General features: G+C 38.0%; 1 protein-coding gene across 1 annotated transcript; it reads left to right on the plus strand.

Annotated features, from left to right (window-relative positions):
• Window positions 1–4,497: 4,497 nt before the first annotated feature.
• FAM98A (family with sequence similarity 98 member A) lies at window positions 4,498–19,795 on the plus strand. Its single transcript, XM_032881888.1, has 8 exons — window positions 4,498–4,660; window positions 7,672–7,820; window positions 10,776–10,910; window positions 14,333–14,517; window positions 15,523–15,603; window positions 16,150–16,266; window positions 18,354–18,521; window positions 18,610–19,795. The coding sequence occupies exons 1-8, from the start codon at window positions 4,608–4,610 to the stop codon at window positions 19,273–19,275; spliced, it is 1,554 nt and encodes a 517-aa protein (XP_032737779.1). The 5' UTR covers window positions 4,498–4,607; the 3' UTR covers window positions 19,276–19,795.
• The last annotated feature ends 4,814 nt before the right edge of the window (window positions 19,796–24,609 follow it).

A 24,609-nucleotide genomic window follows, 5' to 3' on the forward strand; every position in this document is an offset into this window, starting at 1 on the left:
ACGCTAAGGATGGAGCCTGGTTAAGATTCTCTCACAGTGCTTAGGGGTCTCAGTTGGTTGGGCATCTGCCTTTGGCTGAGCTCATGATCCCAATGTCCTGGGACTGAGCCTCACATCTGGCTCCCAGCTTAGCAGGCAGTCTATTTGTCGCTCTCCCTCTGCCCCAATACTCATGCTCTCTCTCTCAAACAATAAAACCTTAAAAGAAGGAGGAGGAGGAGGAGAAGGAAGGGGAGGAGGAGGAAGAGGAGGAGGAGGAGAATATGATTCTTTCTCTCTTTTGCGGTGCTTGGATGGCTCAGTAAGTTAAGCATCTGACTTTGGCTCAGGTCCTGAGATCAAGCCCTGGTTTGATCTTACTCAGCAGGGAATCTGCTTCTCCCTCTCTCTCTACCGCTCTCTCCACTCATGCTCTCTCACGCTCTCTCAAATAAATAAATAAAAAATCTTTAAAAAGGGGGGCGCCTGGGTAGCTCAGTGGGTTAAAGCCTCAGCATTTGGCTCAGGTCATGATCCCAGGGTGCATTAGGCTCTCCCCTCAGCAGGGAGCCTGCTTCCCTTCCTCTCTCTCTGGCTGCCTCTCTGCCTACTTGTGATCTCTGTCAAATAAATAAATAAAATCTGAAAAAAAATAATAAAAATCTTTAAAAGAAAAAAAGATTCTTTCCTTCTCCCTCTGCCCCTCCCCCTGGCGTTTTCTCTCTCAATAAACAAACCAACCAACCTAATTAATTAATTAAAAATTAAAAAAAAGAAAGACCTGGTTATATCATTTATATCATCAACACCTAAACCTCTTCCTCAAACACAGACAACATATTGTTCTCAAATTTTCTAATAGTCTCTTAAAACTGCCCAACTATATACTAACATGGTCAGAAATATACTAAGATAGACTATATACTAACTGAAAATATACTGACATAGCCAGGGGAATGATTCAAAAACAAGCATTCTTCACTAAAGTAAGAGTATTTGAGGGGCACCTGACTGGCTCAGTTGGTGCAGCATTTAACTGTTAATCTTGGGGTTGTTGAATTCAAGCCCCACGTTGGGTATGGAGCCTACTTTAAAAAAATAAATAGAATATTTAAAAAATAATAAAGTGGGACTACTTGAGACCCTATAAGATAAATTCTAAATGCAAATAGGGGAGTGCTGTTCTGCTGTGCAAGCTGAAAAGGACTTTATTTAGTGCATATACGAACTCTCATTTCATAAGCAACATGAACAAATCTATGGTCTTTATTTTTTCCTTGTTGGAAGGTTATTCTAAAGGAAATTTCATTAAAACTGGAAAATGCTGGGGGCGCCTGGGTGGCTCAGTGGGTTAAGCCGCTGCCTTCGGCTCAGGTCATGATCTCAGGGTCCTGGGATCGAGTCCCGCATCGGGCTCTCTGCTCAGCAGGGAGCCTGCTTCCCTCTCTCTGTCTCTCTGCCTGCCTCTCTGTCTACTTGTGATCTCTCTCTGTCAAATAAATAAATAAAATATTTTAAAAATAAATAAATAAAACTGGAAAATGCCGTTATTGTTCAAATTCTTTTGAGAAAGAAAAATAATTTATTTTAGGTGCCTATTTTTTGACTCTTAGATACTCTTAGAAGAACATTCTTTGACAAATGACAAATCTTATGTTCAAGTTTATACCTACTTCATTGCCATAATACAAGTTACCCTTTTATAGATTTTAGAATTTTCTAAAGAATGTCAGCTGCATGAATTTTTAACTACTATATAATTCAAAACTTCCCTTATAATACTCAAGATTATGACATAAAAAAATTTTCCTCTGAAAACTGAAATCCGTTTTCATTTCAGTTTTCCCTTCTGTATTTTTTTTCACAAGTATGAAATATGATTTCTCTTTACACTTCTCAAGAAAGTCTGGAAAGCCTTTTCAGAAAGGCTGGTCTTTAAGATCATTCAAGACTTCTACTCCCTAGGAAAGGCAGTGTGTAGGCAGAATGATGAATCCCCCAAAATTATCTGTGTCCTAATCTTCAGAATTTATTAATATGTTACTTTAGGTGGAAAAAGGGACTCTGTAGGAATGGTTTAATTAAGGATCTTGAAGTGGGGAGATGATTCTGGATTATCTGGGTTGGCCTAATGTAACCACAAGGGAAGGGTCCTCATAAGTGAAAGATGGGGAGGAGAGTTAAGAGAGAAGTTGTGACATCAAGGAAGCAGAGACTGGAGTGATGTGATTGTTGAAGAAGGAGAGGGGTCACAAGCCAAGGTATGAGGATAGCTCCTAGAAGCTAGAAAAGGGAAGAAAATAGCTTGTCCCCTAAAAACTCCAGAAGGAATGCAGCCTTGCTGATTTTAGGCCTGTGATCCCTTTCAGACATCTGACCTTCAGAACTGAAAGGTAACCAGTTTGTCTTGTTATAAGCCACTAACTTTGTGGTCACTTGTTACAGTAGCCACAGACAACTAAAACAGACAGCAACCAGCCCTCCCCAGGGATAGATACCAGGAGGGGTTTTAACTGGTATTTTACATTCTTTTTGGGTAAGAGACTAATCAAAGGTTACCAGGGTTCGTAAAAAGCCCTGTGCCTCCCTCCTCACAAGACCCTCAACAAGTCATCATCCAGCCTCTAGCTGAACACCTTCTACATAGAAAACTCATCATCTCTCATAAATACCTGATGGACTTCAGATACCTTTAAGTATTAGAAAATTCATTCCTGTACTAATCTGAGGCCAAAACCTGGGCTCCTTACTTAACTCCCAGATCAGTGTTCTTTTCATTCAGTTAAACTCAGCCTGAATGAGGTCTTTAGATAACAAGTTTACAATATAAAGTATTTCAAAATAAAGTGCACAAGATTCCTAGTAGATCCTATAGGAATGACAATATTTACTTTTTAAAGCATTGTTTTTATTGTAGCAAATACAAAATTATTTTTAAAAACTATGTTGGCTACCCTCAATTTAAATTAAATAATTTAATTGCATTAGAGAGAGAAGAAGAAATTTAGGAGGAATTATCACTTGTTCACTCACAAACATTACATGTTACAACTTATATCAAGTGAGTCAAGAAACATACCCTTATTTTCCATAGTTGAATTTGCATTAAGCATTACTTTTTGTTAGCATCTTCAACAACCCTAGAAGAATAATTCCATTTTCATTATAATTAGTATACATACAGACTTAAACAAATTCCACTAGCTATATCTTCCCATTTTATCATATCCTACGTATAAATCCTTATTAAACCAGTGAAATCAAATCAGAAGGAATATGGATTCACATACAACTCAGTCTCAAAATCCAGTTCCTTAATAGTCTTATGATTTTTAACAGATCGTTAAGCTTCTGAGCCTTAGTGTCATTATCTGTAAAATGGGAGTAAAACTTACACAGGCTTATGGTTGCGTAAAATAACATGGATCAAAGGGGTAATACCATGTCAAACCCAGGGTAGGTACATAATAAATATTAAGTCCTTTCCCCACTCCAGAAAATGCAAAATAAGGAAATAAAAAAAGGAGTACTGTTAAGAATAGGAGCATTTAGCCATTAGGACAAAAATGTTTGAGAATATAAAATAAAATTTACTGGCACAGTGTGAGAATCTCTAAATGCCTACACAATTCAACATTATGCCCACTCGTGGTTAAATGTAATTTTCCAAATGTGCCATCACTTTTGGAAGCAACTTTCCTCATTTATCAGTAATTTCTAAGTACATACCCAATCAATAACTGACAAGGAATCATAAGCTATCGTGAGTTGAATGTCACAGAGAGCCAAACGTCAAAAACAGAAAAGTTTACTCTCTTTAAATTGTGTGGATTTAAATATATGTTACTCTATCTTATACGGTATGACGCCCCACCTACCCTCGACCACCTCTTTAAAATGAGGACGCCTGGGAATAAGATGTCTGGAAAGGGCTTAAGAAATCAGGGAGAAAAAGCAACGGAATTAAACAACTTCCTGAACCCATCCGTGGCCACGGAAAGTTGCCGCCTCTCTAATCCCGAACTACAGCTACTGCGGTCACAAACGGCACGGTATCTGCGGATCTCGGCGCTGGCCAGTCTACGCCTGTCCTAAGAAAATAGACTGGAGTTTTCCTTTCTGCAAGACCCACAGCTCAGGCGAGAACACGCCAGCACGCGGCTGGCACCCACTCGGGTGACTCCCAGATATCCGGAGACTCCGTTTCCACAGCCAACACCCACCACGTCTTGAGACCCCCGCCTCCCCAAGCTCTTTCTGCGCCCGCCTCGCCCCAAGATTCGCACATGCGTACACCCAATTAAGAGAGGCTGGAGCGCTCCCCCTCGGTGTGAGTCCCCACGCCCATCTGCCACGCAGCCAGTCCTCCTGCCCTTCTTCGGGCCGCCGGCTTCGCTATTCAGTTCTACGCATGTGTAGGACGGTACAGCCCGGCAACCCTTTAGCCGGCGGGGGTGGGGCGGCAGGCAGGACCGAGTTTCTTGCGCACGCTCGGGACATGCGCAGTGCAGCGGCTGAGGCGCCAGCTGTCGATTTGGAAGTTCCGGGGAAGCAGCGCATGCGCGAGTGTACGCGTTGCCGGCGAAGAGGGGACCCTGACGACTCGGAAATTTGAATACCACAGTAGCATGGAGTGTGACCTCATGGAGACTGACATCTTGGAGTCGTTGGAAGATCTAGGGTAAGACTGCCAGGGTACGGGTCTCCTAAACCTCACACTGCCGGCCCCCGGGAACACGTCCTCCGCCCCAGTCAGGGACACCTGCCTCTGCACGCCGCACCCGGTGGCTCCTGACTGTCTCCTCCTTATGGCTCTGGGACCCCAATGCCACGTCCACTGTCAGCCCTGCCGGGCCGGGGCTCTCCTAAAGCGACGACCCTAGGCCTGCTGTGTGCTCCCTGCAGCCGAGTTACCCGCAGCGTTTGTCAGTCATGCGTGTCATTGTCTGGGCTCTGGGTTCTTGCCACCCCCCTCCCTGAGCTTCTCGTCTTGCTCCCCATCTTCTTGCCCTACCCCCTCACTGTAGAGGTTGCTAAAGTTGATTCTCTTTTTTTCCTAGTTGTCCTCCAAACTTCCTGCGCCTCTCTTGAGCCCGTATTCCTAAGCCACCCCATTTCTCTCTCCAAAAAATCTCCTTTGCCCAGTCATCTCTGCATGCACTCCGGCTTCTCTGAGCCACATGTGTGCCTCTGTTCCGCTAGCCAGCTCTCTTATGCACCTCACCTGTCACCACCTTCATGGGAACCATTCACTGGCTGTTTTCCTAAACAGTGACACAGTTCTTCATCGAGCCACCATTAGCCCTTACCCTATGAGGCATCTTCAGCCACCAAGTCCCTACATGTTTGTTGTGTATTTCGTCTATTCTGACAATTACCCAACCATAATTTAGTACCTAGAAGCTGGAAATAGGGCTTTTTACCTCACTGGGTCACTGAGATTAGTGTACTCTTTAAAACTTGAGAATTTAGGGGCGCCTGGTTGGCTCAGTCCTGAAGCGTCTGCCTTTGGCTCAGGTCGTGATCCCAGGGTCCTGGGATGGAGCCCCTCATGGGCTCCCTGCTCAGCAGGAGGCCTGCTTTCCTTCTCTCACTCACCCTGCTTGTGTTCCTGTTCTCTCTTTCCCTCTTTGTCAAATAAATAAAACCTTTAAAAAAAAAAAAAAGAAAAAACCCAAAAATGAGAATTTAGAACCTCTTGGTCCAAGTGTGTTTCCAGAAACAAATTGTGTGATTAAATATTTGTCTACAGGTAGATGGTGTCCAAAATATAGATAGATAGATTTAGCTAGCTATATTTATAAAGTGACAAGTCCTTTCTCAAAACCCTCCGCAAAAGTTTTTCCATGACATGGAAACCTTTGGAGGAACCTTTCTTTAGGAAGGGACACCGTCAGGTTCTCAGATCTGCCCATTAAGTCATTTGCTGTCCTGATGGAAGTTTTTGGGAAAAGAAGTGGTAGTGCTTAAATCTTTTTTCTTTTTCTTTTTTAAAGATTTTATTTATTTATTTGACAGAGAGAGAGATCACAAGTAGGCAGAGAGAGAGGAGGAAGCAGGCTCCCTGCTGAGCAGAGAGCCCGATGCGGGGCTCGATTCCAGGACCCAATAAACAAAATCTTTAAAAAAAAAAGTTTATTATAGTAATTGTAAATCAAGTAAATATTCAAGATGGGTTATAATGTAAACCCGTCAGATTTTCTGAAAACTTTGCTATAAATTTTAAGCCTAACCACTTAGTTTGGTGGGACTCAGTCATTAAAATTCAGGCTTTATTAATTGACATGTACTTTTAAAGGATTCACTGAGAAATACTAGAATTTTAAATGACTATCTTTTGTCTTTAATGTGGCACACGGTAGGAATTCAGTAACTACTTATAGACTAAACTAACAAATTATAAATGTGTAACACAAAGAGAGATTTTTAGGCCTAGTGTCTTTATTGCAGTGTCTAATTATATGTGGTTTGAATCTAGATGTCAGACTATATATAATCTCACTTTTTTTTTTGAAGATTTTATTTATTTATTGGACAGAGTGAGAGAGATAAGTAGGCAGAGAGGCAGACAGAGAGAGGGGAGGAAGCAGGCTCCCTACTGAGCAGGAAGCCTAATGAGGGGCTCGATCCCAGGACCCTGAGACCATGACCTGAGCTAAAGGCAGAGGCTTAACCCACTGAGCCACCCAGGCGCCCCTATAATAATCTCACTTTTTATGTAAGATTTTTTCCCACTCCATTCAGTGTATAAATACATAGGTACATTTTAAAAGAATCAAGTATTGTCATTTCTCTGACATCTCTATACTTCCAAACATCAAATTATCTTAAGTATATTTAATGTTTCACCTCCAATAACTTTTTATCAATATTTCACTTAAAAGTTAAAATAATCTTCTGGAAAATATATATTTTTAAATTACCCTGAAAATGACAGGATCTTTAGTTCTAGATATATTCTAGATATCACTATTGTCTTTTATGAATGTTTCGATATTTAATAATACTTCAGAATTATGCTTGAATCATTTTCAAAGGAATAGGATTCAGATATACCAGTTCACCTAGACATCAACTTGCCAGCAATTACTGATCTTTTAAATTAATCCAGACATTTCTCTTGTACTAGTATGTCTTAATAGCTTTAACTGTCATTAAATATGGTAAAAGGAAATAAATGATTAACTGGAAAGTTTTGCTTTTAAAAAAAGTATCAAAACAAAACTAACTTAATTGATTTCTGGAAAAATTTCTAGAAAAGGTAACTTAAATTTTATTTCTGAAATCGTATAGTATAATCACTTGTTAATGTTACAGTATGTTACTTGTTAATGGGGTTTTAATATTCAATTCAGTTAAGAAAACCTTTGTACAGCAAGAGCTTTCAGTATAATGTACAGAAGTTGACATAATTTAGTAGTATATATAATTCTTAAATATTCATGTATATTTTGAAGGGTGGAAATGCAGTTATGTAACTTATTTTTCTAATAGATTTTATTAGATTAAAATTTAAATTTTAGATTTAGTTTTCTATAAATTTTATTTACATTTTTAAGTTTGCAAAGTGGTTATCGTAACTTGTGAAATGATTGTTTATTCATACAAATAATGTATATAGTGTTTGTATAAAATATTAGGTGTGATTTTTTTTTTTTTTTTTATTCTGAAGTATAATTTTTTACTCACCAGTTACAAGGGTCCATTGTTGGAAGATGGCGCTCTATCTCAGGCAGTCTCTGCTGGAGCCAGTTCCCCCGAGTTTACCAAACTCTGTGCTTGGCTGGTGTCTGAATTAAGAGTGTTCTGTAAATTAGAGGAAAATGTGCAAGCAACTAACAGTAAGTAAACATTCAGTTTTAGATACAAAATATAAAAGTAAAATTGGGGTATTGTCAGTTGAACATTTTAGTACTAAACCTGAAGTTTTAAGTTTTTGTGAATTAAAAAAAAAAAAGATTTATGAAGAAACCCAAATACTTTCTTCCTCCATTATTTTCAGAGATAAAGTGATTTTGGAAGTTGAGAAAACAGATTATAGTTGTGCAAATACTAAAACACTGTAATGGTTGAAAAGACCCATTACTGAGATACAGAAATGGGAGACAAGTACAGCATATATGAACTTTCCATTCTTTGTGAAACATGGCCTGTTAGTTTTTTGTTTTTTTTTTTAAGTTATTTATTTATTTATTTGACAGAGATCACAAGTGGGCAGAGAGAGAGGGGGAAGTAGGCTCCATGCTGAGCAGAGAGCCGGATGTGGGGCTCTATCCCAGGACCCTGAGATCATGACCTGAGCGGAAGGCAGAGGCTTTAACACACTGAGCCTCCCAGGCACCCTGGCTTGTTAGTTCTTAAATCAGTGGCTAGAATTGGAAATTGGGATGTTTTTCTTAGATTCCAAAAGTACATATAGCATGTAAAGTAAATGCATTATAATCCTGTTATACATGGGGAGAAAGAGAACACTTTCTTAAAACGTTAGGAATGTATTGTCAGGTCTATCACAACCAGATGCAGCTCTATCAGATTTATGAGATAAATCTCATAAGGCATTGAGAGCTGTTTTATATTTGCCAATTTTGTTATTGTATTAGCACTAGTTTGTTGACTCTGCAAAAGAGACAAAAGCTTGGAACCCAACACTTCACCATCTGGTTTCCTCCTACTGTAGGTAAACCTACAATAGGAGACAAAGAAAAATGCTCTCTTGTTAACTTCCCCTCATGGAGAATTATACACATAATCCCTTTTTTTCCCCCCCGCACAGAATCCCATTTTGAAGAGCTCACTTTCTTGCATATTCAGGATATTTAATGTGTGCATGTTAGTTGCAGCCAGTTCAGATTACGAAGGACACTGTCAGGTTACAGTAATGACAGCAGCAGCTTACAGTTATTGAACAATATGTTGTAAGCAGCTTCCATTTGTTAAGTCATTTAAAACCTGAGGCAGGTTTTATTACTTTTTTTTTTTTTTAAAGAACTTCTTTATTTATTTGACAGATAAGAGATCACAAGTAGGTAAAGAGGGAGGCAGAGAAAGAGAAGCAGGTAGCAGGTTCCCTGTTGAGCACATAGCCCAATGTGGGACTTGATCCCAGGACCCTGAGACCATGACCTGTGCTGAAGGCAGAGGCTTAACGCACTGAGCCACCCAGGCGCCCTGGTTTTATTACTTTTTTATATGTTAAAAAAGGAAGCACAGCTAGGTTAAACTGCCTGAGGTCACACAACTTGTACGTGATACAGCCAGAATTCAACCCCAGCGGTCAAGTTTGGGAGCTGCCTCTTTACCTAACATTTATGAGATTGTAGGAACTTGTGAAAACACCTTTAATAGATGACGACTATTTGTAACCTGGAACCCCTTTGTTCAAACAAAAATGCAGACGCCAGCATACAAAACAGGTAACGGTGTACCTGTTTAGTTTAAGTTAAGAGAGAGTGCTTCTTACACAACTCTCCTCATCCTCCGCAGCTATTTCTGAAGGAGTTCTGTGGAATTTGAGTTCACAGAACAGCTTGCAAAACATTGATAATACAGCCTTCCCATTTTACAGATGAGAAGATGCACCCACGGAACCTGGTTGGCTCAATTAAGTGCCTTTGGCTCAGGTCATGATCCCAGGGTGCTGGGATCAAGTCCTGCATCAGGCTCCCTGCTCAGCAGGGAGTCTGCTTCTCCCTCTCTCTCTCTCCCTCCTGCTCACAGTTGCTCTCTCTAGTGCGTGCTCTCTCTTGCAAACAAATAAAATCTTAAAAAAAAAGAAAAAAAGAAAAGAAAATGTGCTCTCTCTTGCAAATAAATAAAATCTTTAAAAAAAAAAAAGAAAATGAACCCAGGTCAAGTTGATTTTTGCCCTTGCGTGATAGAGAACCATCAGAATAGTAAGGAAGAAGGAGCATTGTTTATTCTTGGTTCACAAGATGAACTCTGTACTTAAGATGTTTGGGAATATAGAACTACAAGTCCTATTTGCTAACTTTAATCTCAGTGGGAATATTAGGCACAAATGAAACTGGAGATTAGTACAGTAATTAAATGCTTCACTTTGCGGCTCACAGGGGGAAGAAACTATTGAGTATAACAGGACTTGGGGAAGGTCTTATCAAGGAGCCAATGGGCTTTGATGGAGAGGTGGGATTTGATAGGTGAAGGGAAAGTAGAGGGTATATCAGCCACAGGGAATAACTTAAATGAAGGCACAGAAGTGGAAATAACACTGTTCTTGGGACAGTGGGGAGACTGACCTGGCACAAATAGAATATGTATGGAGGTAAAATGTAACTAGTACTTACATGTCATAGGTACTACTATAGCAATGTGCGTGGGAAGGTGAAGCATAGAGGTTATGAAGAAATCTTTGAAGGCAAACAAATTATTAGATTAGATGGGTAGAAATTAGGAAATAAAGATTCTCAAGTAAGGGACTTATGTAATGAAAACTTTTTTTTTAAAGATTTTATTTACTTATTTGACAGACAGAGATCACAAGTAGGCAGAGAGAGAGGGGGAAGCAGGCTCCCTGCTGAGCAGAGAGCCCAATGTGGGGCTCGATCCCAGGACCCTGAGATCATGACCTGAGCTGAAGGCAGAGGCTTTAAGCCACTGAGCTTCCCAGGTGCCCCTGTAATGAAAACTTCTTAAGAAAATTGGCAGTGGTGTGAGAAAGGATGAATTAGTAAAGTAACTTGTGCTAGGAAAATACTATTAAAACTCTCCATTTGTATATAACTTTTATGCTAATGGGAAAAAGTCCTTTTTATTAAGGTTATTTTAATTCTTAAAAGGCCCAAGTGAAGCTGAAGAATTCCAGCTTGAGGTGAGTGGGCTACTAGGGGAGATGAACTGTCCGTATCTATCACTGACATCTGGGGATGTGACCAAGCGCCTTCTCGTTCAGAAGAACTGCCTCCTTTTGCTGAGTAAGTTCATGGCTACTAGAATGTAGCTATTATTTTTTTATTCATGTTTTCTTTGACTAATAAACTGTTACACTATTTCATTATGGATTTATTTCAGAATGCTTCTTAAAGAAAACTATTACATTTCCAACTTAGAGCTAGTGGAGGGCCTGTGCACTGGTAGCAGCATTGTTTCATAATTTCTACTCTTCTATCATTTAACTTTGCTGGTACTATTGTGCGTCACCTAATATGACCAAAGTTAGCGCCACGGTTCAAGTGTGTGATCATTAAACCTTAGCATTCTAGACTGGAAACACATTTTAAAATAGACTAGGAAGGTAGTGTGGGAATGATGAAGATTTTTTAGTAAAATTAAAGTGTTTTATATTGTGGATATTTCTTTGTGGTTGGGTAATTGTTTGGAGGTTTTGGTTTTGTTTGTAAATATATCAAAATTACAGTGTAAAATTTTCTAGAATAGTATTTGAATTGTTCCTGTGCTTACTGATCATTCTGGGAAGTAAATTGTTATGAAAATTCTTTCCTTCCATGTTTTTTATATACTAACTACTATTTCTTTCTTCACCCCGAAAAACAGTAAGTAAACTCACAAATTTTATTGCCTTAAATGAACTCTCCAGCAACCACAACCAATAGTCTTAACTCAGAATTTTTATAGCAGCCTGAGACACATTCAGAATAAGCTTTGGTTAAATGAATATTATAGTTCTTATGTGACAAACACAGTACAGAGGATTTTTAAAATACTGTCTTTCCAACTGTACTGGTTTCGGAAAAATGAGACAGCTCCCATTTTGAAGGTTCAGTTAAAAAAAAAAAAAAAAGAAAATGTATTCATTGCCATTATACCAAGGCACCGAGTTATTCCAGAGTCACTTAACATAATTTCCCCTTTGTTGAATGATTATGGAGGATGGGAGGTGGATACATAGGTCAGATACTGCTTTAAATACTGATATTGCTGCATGTTGTTCTTACGCATGCATTCAGTATCCTTCAGATTGTGTGATTTCTGTAACTGGCTCAGCCACAGTGTACTCACTTATTCTTCCTTTGTAACACTGCTTACCAAAACCTAGTATTTGACACTCAGGATATGTTATCTTACATAGGAAGATAAGAACTTCATGGAAGACTTGCTAACGACCATGAATAACTAATTTCTTTCAAGGAGCTCAGAGTTTGGCCTGTTTAGTGTTCCGACTTACAAAGGCCACTTTGAATATGAATCTTTATAAAATGCCTCTGACTCCTTCCGGTTACTTAAAAGGACTGCCCTATTATTTTGGATTTGGGGTTACAATTTATAGACTTTAATAATTTATCGCCTCAGTAATACACAACTATTTGCTTCTCAACTGAATGACTAAAACCAACTAAAGGTTATGCTGCTCTTGGAATTCATGGACACGTACACTGTTCACTTCTCTTTTTCTTTGCTTTTGGCTGTTTCCCTTTTAAAATGTTTCCCTCAGTTTGTATTCTCTGTCGTGCTAGTATTTATGTGCTCATTCTCTTATTTTCTCTGTATAAATATTTCTCATCTTTCCAAGTATCAGTTGTCACCTTTTGATGCTATAATTTCACTTATTTCTCCAGCACCCTTTACCTTACTGATTTGAATCTTTTAGTATGTTGTTCCAAGGGGGAAAATAACCAATCTCATTGAATTGTCAGTAAAATAGAATAGTCTTTGAATGGGCGGCAAAAAACTCTTTTGTGTCTGGTGAAGAAGTTTTGGCTATTTATTGCCTCCCTGGTTGTCAGATTATTTCCCTTAGGTTAAAAAAAAAAAAAAAAGTCAGATATCTGAGTTCCTAATAGATGAAGAATTACTCATCATGAATGTGTATATTCTTTATTCCTAACTAGATTGTTAGTAGAGATCATCTGTTTTGTTTGCTTTATATTATATCTCCAGTGTCCTTCCTGGTACTTTGAACACATCAGTAAGAGATAATGTTTTTTGATGGTAATTGTATTGTATTGGTGAACTAATTTTGTGGATGCCTGAGTTAATGTGGTCCCAAATTTAGAGAACGAGTTTATTAAATCATATGATTTTCTAGAACAAGGGTTGGCAAACTTTTTCTTTAAAGGTTGGGACAGTAAATATCTTCAGCTTTGTGAGCCATAGGGTCTTTGTCACAACTGCTTAACTTCCACTATTGTAGCATATACTAGCCACAGAGATTATGGAAATGAGTGTGGTAATGTTCCAGTAAAATCTTTAGAAAAACAGTGGTTATTTTCATGACAGTGGTGTTTTACTTTTTTGATCTTTTAACTCCTATAGTTCGCTATGCGGAACACACTAAGATTTTATCAAAGCCATTTAGAATGATCTTTGCAGAAACTTAGCTGTATTTATTGTTCTAGCATTACACCTTAGGTGTAGGAAATGAGATACTCAAGCTGATCATTCTTTTGAACTTTTAATAGGACTTAAGAGCCCAGAAAATATTTTTTCCAAAGCTATCATTCTAATGTTATCAGAAGGTTCTCACTTTGTCACATAACCTGAAGTCCTAAGATCCCTTTAACCATCTTTCATAAAAATTTAAATGTCCTTTCATAAAAATTTTAAAGTTAAAGCAATAAGATTGGATATTTATACCCTCAGTTACCTGAAGCAGATTGCAGCTGTCATTATGCCTGGCTGAAATCAACACATGAGGGGATGATATTGATATCATTGATATTTTCTGTTAAGAAAAGATTAGAAAGTTTTGTTGATACTATTTTTCAGGAGTGGGGGGAGAGTGAGGAAGGTAGGAAGAAAGGGAATACTGAGAAGAGTTTTTATAGATGAAAGAAAAGTTTTCTTTAAACAGAGAGGGTGGCATTAGGCTACTGGAAGCCATGAGAAAGGAGCTTTGGGGAGTTTCGTGTCTTCCCCCTTTTGTAAATTAAGTTTTGACCACTTGAAAATATTTTATGCCAGTTCTGAACAGACTGCTTAAGTATTGGAAGGTAAGAGAACAAGAGAGTTGTATCACTGGTGCATGTCAGTGGTGAGAAGTAAATAATAAAAACCGGTTCCAACTGTTGCTGAAGTTGGCTACCTTCCACCTTTTGTAAAGTTGTTAACAGATGCCAACCCCTGTTCTGGAGTTCCTAAATAGTGGGTTATAAGAATCCAGATTTTTAGATGTGATCTACCTTGATACTTTGGTTTCAAAGAAGAATCACTTATTTATAAATTACCCTTTAAACATATATTGATTAAATACCTGAATTACAGAACCAGTTTATATGTTATGTCATTTGCAGGTAAAAATGGTTTTCTTTTCTTGTTTTTATCCATTCTTGCAGCTTTAAAAGTTACGTATCATTAGGTCTATAGAGTTGTGACTCCAGACTTATGATTATTAACTGTAGCTGTATCTCATTTTGAAATCTTATTTTGTTTACTTCAGCATACCTCATCTCAGAACTAGAAGCTGCCAGAATGCTCTGTGTGAATACTCCTCCAAAAAAAGCTCAAGAAGGAGGCGGTAGTGAGGTCTTTCAAGAGTTGAAAGGCATATGTATTGCTCTAGGAATGTCCAAACCTCCAGCCAATATAACTATGTTCCAATTCTTCAGCGGGATTGAAAAAAAAGTAAGACCTTTAGTACCAGATTGTAGTGTATTAAAGGCATAGTCCTACATTTGTTTGAAATGAAGCAAGTTAATTTCTCTTAATGGGAACCTAATGTGCTTATTATTCATTGTACTAAATGAGTTTTGGGTTTTAAATCCTCAATACCTTAAAGAGAAATTAGTATTTTACTATTTTTAACTTGTTAGCATGTTTCTTTTTCAAAAAGGAAAATTTACACTTTGATTTATAAGCTGAAATAAACTAGGTATAATGTAAAAAGAATGAAGACTTAAGTCCTTTTTAAAATCTTATCATTGAACTTTGACGCAATTTTTAAGTACTCGATCATTAAATGTTACCACCCTCTTTTCATTGACTGGACAGAAAGGGATGTAAATGTTTTTGGTTTTTAATCCAGTCATTTGAATCTTATGTTTCAATTGGCAAACTAGGTTTATTGACTACTAACATAATCTAGTATGTGAAAATAAGTCAGAATTATTTTTATGCCACACATTAATAGTTAAGAGGTTTTTTAAATATAATTGACTAGGAAGAAGCAACTTTAATAAATTAATGACTATAAGAATGATATTTATTATAGCAGAGTTACTCTCTGTATGCATATCTGCTGGACTCCAAGAATTGGTACATTTGCATTGTGGGGTAGATGGACACCATGATGCACAAATTTGGCTGAACTCTACAGGGGAGCAGCACTGTATCCATAGTCCATATTTTTCTGTGTGTTCATTCATCCATTCAACAAATACACATTGAGTGCCTACTGTTGTCAGGCACTGTTCTAGGTACAGTGAAGGAATCATGCTTCCTTAGGCACGTGAGGAGTGGGACAAGTGAGTGTCTTTATCGTGTGGGTCCTGTACATTTCAAAACATCCTCCACCTTTGCCTCTGTCAGGAATCTTCTTTTGATGGCAAGATATGATGGGAATTGGGAAGATGAGGAGGATATGTTGTACTTTTAGATTTGTTTATTCATTCATTTATGTGTTTGTGTCAGTTAAAGGAGACATTAGCAAAAGTTCCACCTAACCATGTGGGAAAGCCTTTATTGAAGAAGCCAATGGGACCAGCCCACTGGGTGAGTAGCAGTCATCTTGAGTACTCTTGGTAAAGAACCACTTACCTATCTCATGATGTTGACAGAGTTTGTGCTGTTGAGGTTATGTTTTCCAATATGTAGTTTCCTAGGTGGACATTCTTAGACTCCATTTTCGTGAATCTGAAGATTTATTCAGAATAATTTTATTTGTGGAAGGTTAGAAACACTTACCTCATAATTTGTAAATATTTCACATAGCTGGTCAAAATAAATTGAAGTTCAGTATGTTTTTAATTGCCAAATGGGTTGCCTTCAAGCCAAAAACGTCATTGGGCTCAACTTCACATGGCAAATTATGGGAAGGCTAAATAAGAATTCTCTACTTAATCTTTATTATGTTTTGAGGTATTATTTAGCCTATTATTTAATCAACTTATAATAACTTTTAGTAGTATATTAAGTAATTTGTTTTGTGTTAAGTGCTGGGGAATCAGTTATGAATAAAAGAGACATGGTCTCTGCCCTTTTGAAACAGTGTGTCAGGCACATTTAAATTCTAACTGGTCTTTCAAATTTCCTTTTTAGGAAAAGATAGAAGCAATTAACCAAGCCATAGCCAATGAATATGAAGTTCGGAGAAAGCTGCTAATAAAACGTTTGGATGTCACTGTCCAGTCTTTTGGCTGGTCTGACAGAGCTAAGGTACATATTAAATATTTTATTTATTTATTTATTTATTTATTTATTTATTTATTTATTTATATTTAAGAGAGAGTACACAAACTAGGGGGAGGGGCAGAAGGAGAGGGTGATCGGAACGGGAAGCCTGATGATTTACTGCTCCATCCCCGGTACCCTCAGTTCATGACTTGAACCAAAGGCTTCTGCTTAGCCCACTGAGCCACCTAGGCACCCCATAGTAAATATTTTTAAAGAGCAGAATATTTATAGACATGAGACTTGAACATTCATAGCACAGGTTAGATACAGTGAAGACTAAAGAGAAATGCATAGGAGACACACAGGAAGTTTTCTTCAGTGAGTTGTTGAGTAGCAATTCTTTCGGCCTTCCAGGAATAATGAAAACATTTATTTTTCACTTTTTAATATTTTTTAACAAAATGATATCTTTTAGACCCTACTGGGAGGACTTACTTGTAAGAGAAACAGAGTATTTGAAAATCACTAAGACTAAATATCACTAAAATAATTTTTTTTCACTAAAACAATTTTTATATTACTCATTTACTATACTTAAAGCTAACAGAATTAGAAATACTGGATTTAGCAAGACCAGATTTCTAAATATTTATAGAGAATTGGAGAATCTAGTAAGACTTCAGTTTTACTTCAGACTAGATGAGATAATCCAGGTAAAGATCTTGGTCATTCAACAGGTATTTATTAAGTATCTACTGTATGATCAGTGAGCAGAAAGTAATTGGTACAAATGACTTCACATCCTTAGGACCCTGAAATGGAATTAATCCTTGAACTTATGGGGAGGTTGGTCCATTTGTGTATTATATGTTCCCTTAATAGTGCATTCATGTTTGAAAACAGATTTTTTTTTTTTGACTCCCCAAAAAATTTTTATGTAGTTTTTTTGTTTTTTAAGATTTTATTTTTTTTAAGAGGGAGAGAGAGCTTGAGAGGGGAGGTCAGAGGGAGAAGCAGACTCCCTGCAGAGCTGGGAGCCCCAGGTGGGACTCGAACCCAGGACTCCGGAGACATGACCTGAGCCGAAGGCAGTCACCCAACCAACTGAGCCACCCAAGTGCCCTATGTAGTTCTCCTAAATAATGTTATTTTCGCCTAAAATCTTTAAACGTTGGCACAGACCTGTTTGGCTGCAAAATTGTTGGGGAAGGTATTTACCGAATTACAATATTTCAGTGTTGGAAAAGGGTGTTTGAGATCAGTCTTAACTCCCCTCATTTTGCAAGTGAAAAACAAAACAAAAAAAACAACTGGAGACCAGTAAATGGGAGGCTTTGTCTGAGATCTCACAGCTAGTCAGTAGCAACACCAGGAGCAAATTGTTCTCTCCTGTGGCCCTTGTGTAGGAAACAGCTGTCCTTTTCCTATGTTATCTTTGATAGAAACAATCATTCAGAAACAAGAGTCTGCACCTCTTAGCTAAAAAACTGTCTACTTGATACTGTGCAGCAAGTGAGGCAGTAATACTGTGGTTCTTAACAGCTGTGTCTTAGGGTATTTCTTGACTAGGTAGGAACAATGGTGAGTATAACTTTTATCCTCCCATCTTAAGCCTAATAACTATTATTATCAGACATTTTGGAAGTCTTTAGCTTATTTAATATCAATGTTTCTGGGGCACCTGGGTGGCTCCATTGATGAAGCGTCTGCCTTCAGCTTGGGTCGTAATCCCGGGGTCCTGGGATTGAGCCCAACACTGGGCTCCTGCTCAGTGGGGAGTCTGCTTCTCTTCCTCTCTCTCTCCCTCTATAAGAATGCCCTCTCCCTCTGTAAGGCGCCTGGGTGGCTCAGTTGGTTAAGCAACTGCCTTCGGTTCAGGTCATGATCCTGGAGTCCTGAGATCCAGTCCCACATCAGGCTGCCAGCTCAGCAGGGAGTCTGCTTCTCTCGCTGACCTCTCTCCTCTCATTCTCTTTCTCGCTCTCAAATAAAATCTTTTTAAAAAAGAAAAGAAAGAATGCCCCCTCTCTCTCTAGCTCTCATTCTCTCTTAAATTAAAAAAAAAAAAAAAAAATCAGTGTTGTCATTTTGAAAATTGACTTTTGTCTTTGAACACTTTGTTTCAACAGAGTCAGACAGAGAAATTAGCAAAGGTTTATCAGCCAAAACGTTCAGTTTTGTCTCCTAAAAGTACTATTTCTGTTGCCCACCTTTTGGCTGCAAGACAAGACTTGTCGAAGATTTTAAGGACAAGCAGTGGCTCTATAAGAGAAAAGACTGCCTGTGCCATCAATAAGGTGATTGAAGTACCTTTAATTTTCTTTCAGATACATTCATTTCTATTTATAAAATACAGTAGTTTAAAATAGTTTTCTTATCCCATAGGTGTTGATGGGCAGGGTGCCTGACAGAGGAGGTAGACCCAATGAAATTGAACCTCCACCTCCAGAGATGCCACCGTGGCAGAAAAGGCAAGATGGCCCCCAGCAGCAAGCAGGAGGCCGAGGAGGAGGGAGAGGTGGTTATGAACATTCCTCATATGGAGGACGAGGAGGTCATGAACAAGGAGGAGGGAGAGGTGGACGTGGTGGCTACGACCATGGTAGCCGAGGGGGAGGAAGAGGAAATAAACATCAAGGAGGCTGGACAGATGGAGGGAGTGGAGGAGGAGGTGGCTACCAAGATGGTGGTTATCGAGATTCGGGTTTCCAGCCAGGTGGCTATCATGGTGGTGGCCACAGTGGTAGCTATCAAGGCGGTGGTTATGGTGGCTTCCAAACATCAACATATACAGGAAGTGGATACCAGGGTGGTGGATATCAGCAGGACAATAGATACCAAGATGGTGGGCACCATAATGATCGAGGCAGTGGTCGTGGAGGGAGAGGGGGTCGCGGAGGCCGAGGTGGACGTGGAGGCCAGGGAGGAGGTTGGGGGGGGAGGGGGAGCCAGAATTATCACCAAGGGGGACAATTTGAACAGCATTTCCAGCATGGAGGTTATCAGTATAATCATTCTGGATTTGGACAGGGAAGACATTATACTAGTTGAGGCTACAAAACCTTATACTTTTGCTAGAGCTCAAGTAATAGAAACTTAGTTTCAGAATCCTGAGTCCAGCATCAATTTTGAATTAATGTGAGCCCACAGGTGGCAGGCAGATTCCTGCTTGGGATAAGTATTTGTAGGTCTTCATTCAGTTCAGTTGGGTTTGTTTGTGGGTTTGTTGTTTTTTTTTTTTTTTTTAAAGGACTTACATAACGAAGTTTGTTTGAGAAACACGTACAACATCTCCTTTATATAAAGAATTTTTTAAAAGGTAATTAAAATTGCCTTTAACTGACCAATAGACTAATTCCACAGTCAGAACATGCATACTTTTTTGGGAAGAAATTACTTGAATAAGTAGTTTTCAAAAAAGGGGTTTTTTGGAAATGAGGATTCTCCTAGATTTTTTTAGATTTTCAACTAGGAAACCTTCCTCATATTAACAGTCCATTTGTATGTGTTTTCCTGAAAGTATTCTAACACCTATTTTCCAAGCACAGTTCTGCCCTGATTGGCTTTTTATTCAGAGGTTATGCTACATTTGCTTCATGATAGACTAAGTCAGTTCCTATTAAATGAGCTCTTCTGCAGATAGCACATTCAGTAGCCTTATCCTTTTGATGGAATACTGTACCATATGCTCAATTCTGAAAACCTTGAACATGGCCAAAATCCGTAAAGATTATAAAAGCAAAAACTAAGTTGTGAACCTATAGTACATGTAGGCATTTATATAGTATAGCAATTCAGACTGACCTGCATCCATTCAAAACAAGTTCCTCCTTAAACCTTATTTTTACTTGAAATCTGTTAGAAGAAACAGCAAACTGAAATTTGTTTTATGCACGAGTTAATACCACTGGCTCAGCAAACACAAGTTAGTTTGCCTTGGGCAGGAGACTTTTTTTGTAATGGAAGAAATGCACTACCAAGTAAGAGGACAGATTTTTGCTTAGTGCAGGAGGCCCTTTATTATTGCTGCAGAAAACAAAAGCCTGGCTGAGTTGATGTTTTACATTCTCCTTTACTGAAACCAACATGAAGCTTCTTGCTGGGTTTTTGTATACATAAACATTGTCAAGCTGTGAAAGAAAATGGCTGGAGGTGTGCTTTGTGTGAAAGGTGAGCAATAAAGTATCTGTATGTTCTCTCTCTGGTTTGAGTTTTATTTTAGCTACTTCTAAAAACTGAATTCATGTTTCAAGCTTGTTTCAAGCTTATGAGCCAAGGCATCTGCCCTCCCCCCACCCCAAAATTCTTGAGTGTTTCTATAAAACAATTTGTAATGAAAGATAACCCTTACCCTACAACCGTAAATAAATCAAAAAATCCCTATTTCTGAATTTACCTTTTACCATAACATTATAGCTGCAAAACTTCGCTACTCATTTCTGGCCACTGGGTGTAGCTGTTGTTACACAATGTATTAGGCAAAGCTAAATTAATGACCCTAATCTTTCAGCATGTTTTTTGGTTTTGTTTCTCCCTTTTTCCTAAGAATGAGGGACATTTCTCTTAAAAGGGTGAATTAAAAATATGTTTGTAAAAACAGAAATAGTATTTCCTTTTCCTACTAATTTAGGCCTTTTAGAGTAAAGAATCAAGTCATGTCTTACCATAGAATAGCAATATTCTATTTGCTATTGAGATAAGCACATTCTTTTGGTACCTAAAAACCACGCTGAAAGCCTGCCTTGATCATTTTGTTAATTTTACTTGTATATTAGATTTTTTTGGCTAGGCTTCACCATTCTAAAATGTTCAAACTTGAAGAAAATTTAAAATACTTTTTCTTATTATTAAAGATTTTAAGGTCTGTCTTGAAAGTTGTATTAATCTCCATGCTGTTAAATAAGTTTAGTATGTATAGGAGTTTCCTATTAGAGATAAAATTGACAAGGTTTCATATCTTAGAATGTATTCACATTTACCTTAGCTTTTGCTTTAATCTGTTTTGTAACCAAAGACTCCACAATATAGCTAATGAATATGTTTCATTCTTTTGACAAATATAATTGATTTATTTTCATGGTTAATAGATTGCGTTTCAAATTTGCACATATAAGCAAGCAAATTACACATTTCTCCATGGTGGCTCAAATTTGCATTTCATTTACAGTTTCAAACTAGAATCCCCCCACCCCCCCCATTATAATCCCAAAAAAGAACTCTTACTTTCTCCTCTTTTGACACAAATTAAGTTCTCAGATAGGATTTCAAACCACCAGTTAGTTTGTTATTATATCAAAATAAAGTTCTTATATTTTGTGTAGAACGTGTCTGTTGATTTTACACACATTCTTAACTTTAACTTGTAGTAAGTAAGAACTTACTGGGAATGTGGGAATTTCTTGGAGAAACAGGAAAACAAAAATTTTAGGAGGGAATTTTTGGTATATGAAATCTTAAAATGCTATTACTTGGACAGATTGAGAAAAACAGTACCTGTTGTTAGTGCTTTGCTTCTTCCCTATACCAGGAACTAAAACAGGATGTCAACATTCTCTATGAAAATTATCAGAGAGATGCCACTATCATTTTCATTTCTTGCTCTGGATCCAAACTGAGCTAGTGTCCAACTATGCTGGACATAGAAGAATTAAATAAATTCTTGCTAAGGGAAAGCATTTGAAATCATTTCTATGTATACCTAACCTGTCTTCCCACTTCCCAAATCACTTGTATTCTTTTTATTTTAGGTAGTGCCCTACCTACCTTCCTGGTAGGTGAAATAGTGAATATGAAGTATTATTTACCTGTATTATATACCCTTTTGAAAATAGTTTTTGAATGTATGTATATAATTTAACTCTCAAGTACTTTGAATGGTATTTGATTAATTTTAATAGGGCCATTGGGTTTAATTAAAAAATACATCACAGGGTCACCTAATGTTGTTTATAAAATGTCTTTTTCCTGATCTTTTTGTTCAGTGCTCCATTTCCACATTTGGATACATTAACATATGCCCACAGTTCAAACCCCTGATGAAAGCAGATATGCATTTCAGTGTTTGAACTCACTCATTTACTGCAGATACTTTTAGTCACCTGTAAAAGTATGTTGGTAAAGATGTTGCATAAACACAGCTGTTGGCATGAGTACTTCCCCAGTATATCCTTTTCTTCCAACTAAATGTAAATGAAGAGACTGGGATGGAACTGGAGTAAAACATTTTTTTCACATGTTCCCCAGGAATTTGAGGGGAAACATTAAAAAATACAAAGGTAAGTTAGAAAGTCTTGTCTTGGAAAATGTGCAGACCCAGAAACAAATAATTATCGCATGAAATAAGAAAAAATGAAAGTTATGCCAGGGACCTAGGGTAGCAGTGTTCAGTATTGCTCATATGAGATGGAAATGGGCAGAAGTTGGAAAGGTGGTAGAGGCTGGTTAATAGGAGGCTCTACCTGGTTTATGTACCTCAGTATACCAGGGTATGCAGCATGGTCAGATCTGGATTCTATATAAATCATTGGCCAGAGGAGAATAAATTTAAGGAGGGACAAAGACTGGAATCAGAAGCATAGAGCTTAAATGTATATAATGTATATAAATGTATATATATGTATATAATGTATATAAATGACAGGGATGGGGGATGATTTCAACCTGAAACTTGGGGAAATGTCTGGAGACAGATTTGGGAATGATCAGCATCCAGTGATTTGCATTGGAATAATCAGAATAGTGATTCTGTATTAAATTACCCAAGAAGGGGACAGAGCACCAGACCGATAAGATCTTGGGGAATCATTTAAAGGCTGATGGAGCAGGGTCACAGAAGCAAGAGGAAATCAAGAGCAGCATGGGAATCTAGGTTTAGTAGTAAGGGCAGTAGTCTGCTACATTTCAAGAGCCTTGTGTTACCCCAGTTTGACACATAGAATAAAGCCCAGGATGGTTGAGTAGACTGTCCACATCCATGTAGCCAGTAAGCAGGGAGCTGAAACCAAACCCAGCCATCTGGCTCCAGAGCTCAGTAACCAACAATTCCAGATGCTACAGAGATTCAGCAAAATATCCATTACATCTTGTGATCTTTTCAATAGAACTTTCGGAATAAACTAAAGCCAGCTTACTGGAGTTTAAGGAAGGAAAGACATGAAAGTAAGTTTAGACTTTCCAGAAGCTTCACTGGAAGAGAAGGACAGAGTAAAATAATAACGTAAAGCTTAATGGGATGAAGTGTATTCTGAGAAGTTACAAAAAGGCAAAGAAATTTTCAAGAAAATAGAAGTTAATATCCACAAGAACCCAAGATAGTCAATTGCACAGTTCTCTAGGAATTCAAAGCAATCCTATCTTTCATTGATTATATCTTAATGCCTTTTTTTTTAATTGAGGTATTTACAAGATGGTTGAGATAAATTAGATTTTCATGGGGAAAAGTTGTGAAAAGTACAAACAATTCCTCAGAACAGATGGGTTTACTCCCAGTTTTGCATAGTTTCCAGCACTCACCACAGCCTTAATCAGCACTGGCTCTAATGTTTCCTAAGGCATTCCTGCTTCAGAATCCTCTCAATGGAGACCAGTTGTGGGGTATAGAAGATCAATCACAAATCAACCTCATTTGTAAACTACAGAGAAATTTGTTTCATTCTAACTGATCTTCAATTATCAGAGATTAGTGAAAAAAAAATCTTAATGAAACAAGTAGAAAGTAAATCCCAACGTTAAGGTGAGCTATTTTGTAATCTCATTTACAATGATCATGAGATACAATAGTTTTAAATCTTCCAGTGCTGAGAACAGTTGCCTTCCTACCCTGTTAGTTAAGTGCTTACCATGGAAAAACAAAAGTAATGGAAAGCATGTTTCCTTCTTACCAAAATACTAGCCAATAGGATCCAACAGTACATTAAAAGGATTATTCACCACAACCAAGTGGGATTTATTCCTGTGCTGCAAGTTTAGTTCAACATCCACAAATCAATCAATGTGATACAATACATTAAAGAAAAGACAAGAACCATATGATCCTCTCAATAGATGCAGAAAAAGCATTTGAAAAGTACAGCATCCTTTCTTGACAGTGTAGGGATAAAGGATACATACCTTAATATCATAAAAGCCATCAGCGAATCATTCTAAGTGGGGGAAAAACTGAGAAGTTTTCCCCTAAAGTCAGGAACATGGCAGGGATGTCCACTATCACCACTGCTGATCAACACAGTACTGGAAGTCCTAGCCTCAGCAATCAGACAACAAAAAGAAAAGTCATCTGAATAGGCAAAGAAAAAGTCAAACTCTCACTCTGCAGATGATAGGATACTGTATGTGAACAACCCAAAAGACTCCACCCCAAAACTGCAGAACTCACAGGAATTCAGT

This window comes from Lontra canadensis, unplaced genomic scaffold (assembly GCF_010015895.1).
Source record: "Lontra canadensis isolate GAN:19392208 unplaced genomic scaffold, GSC_riverotter_1.0 scaffold78, whole genome shotgun sequence".
NCBI lineage: Eukaryota > Metazoa > Chordata > Mammalia > Carnivora > Mustelidae > Lontra > Lontra canadensis.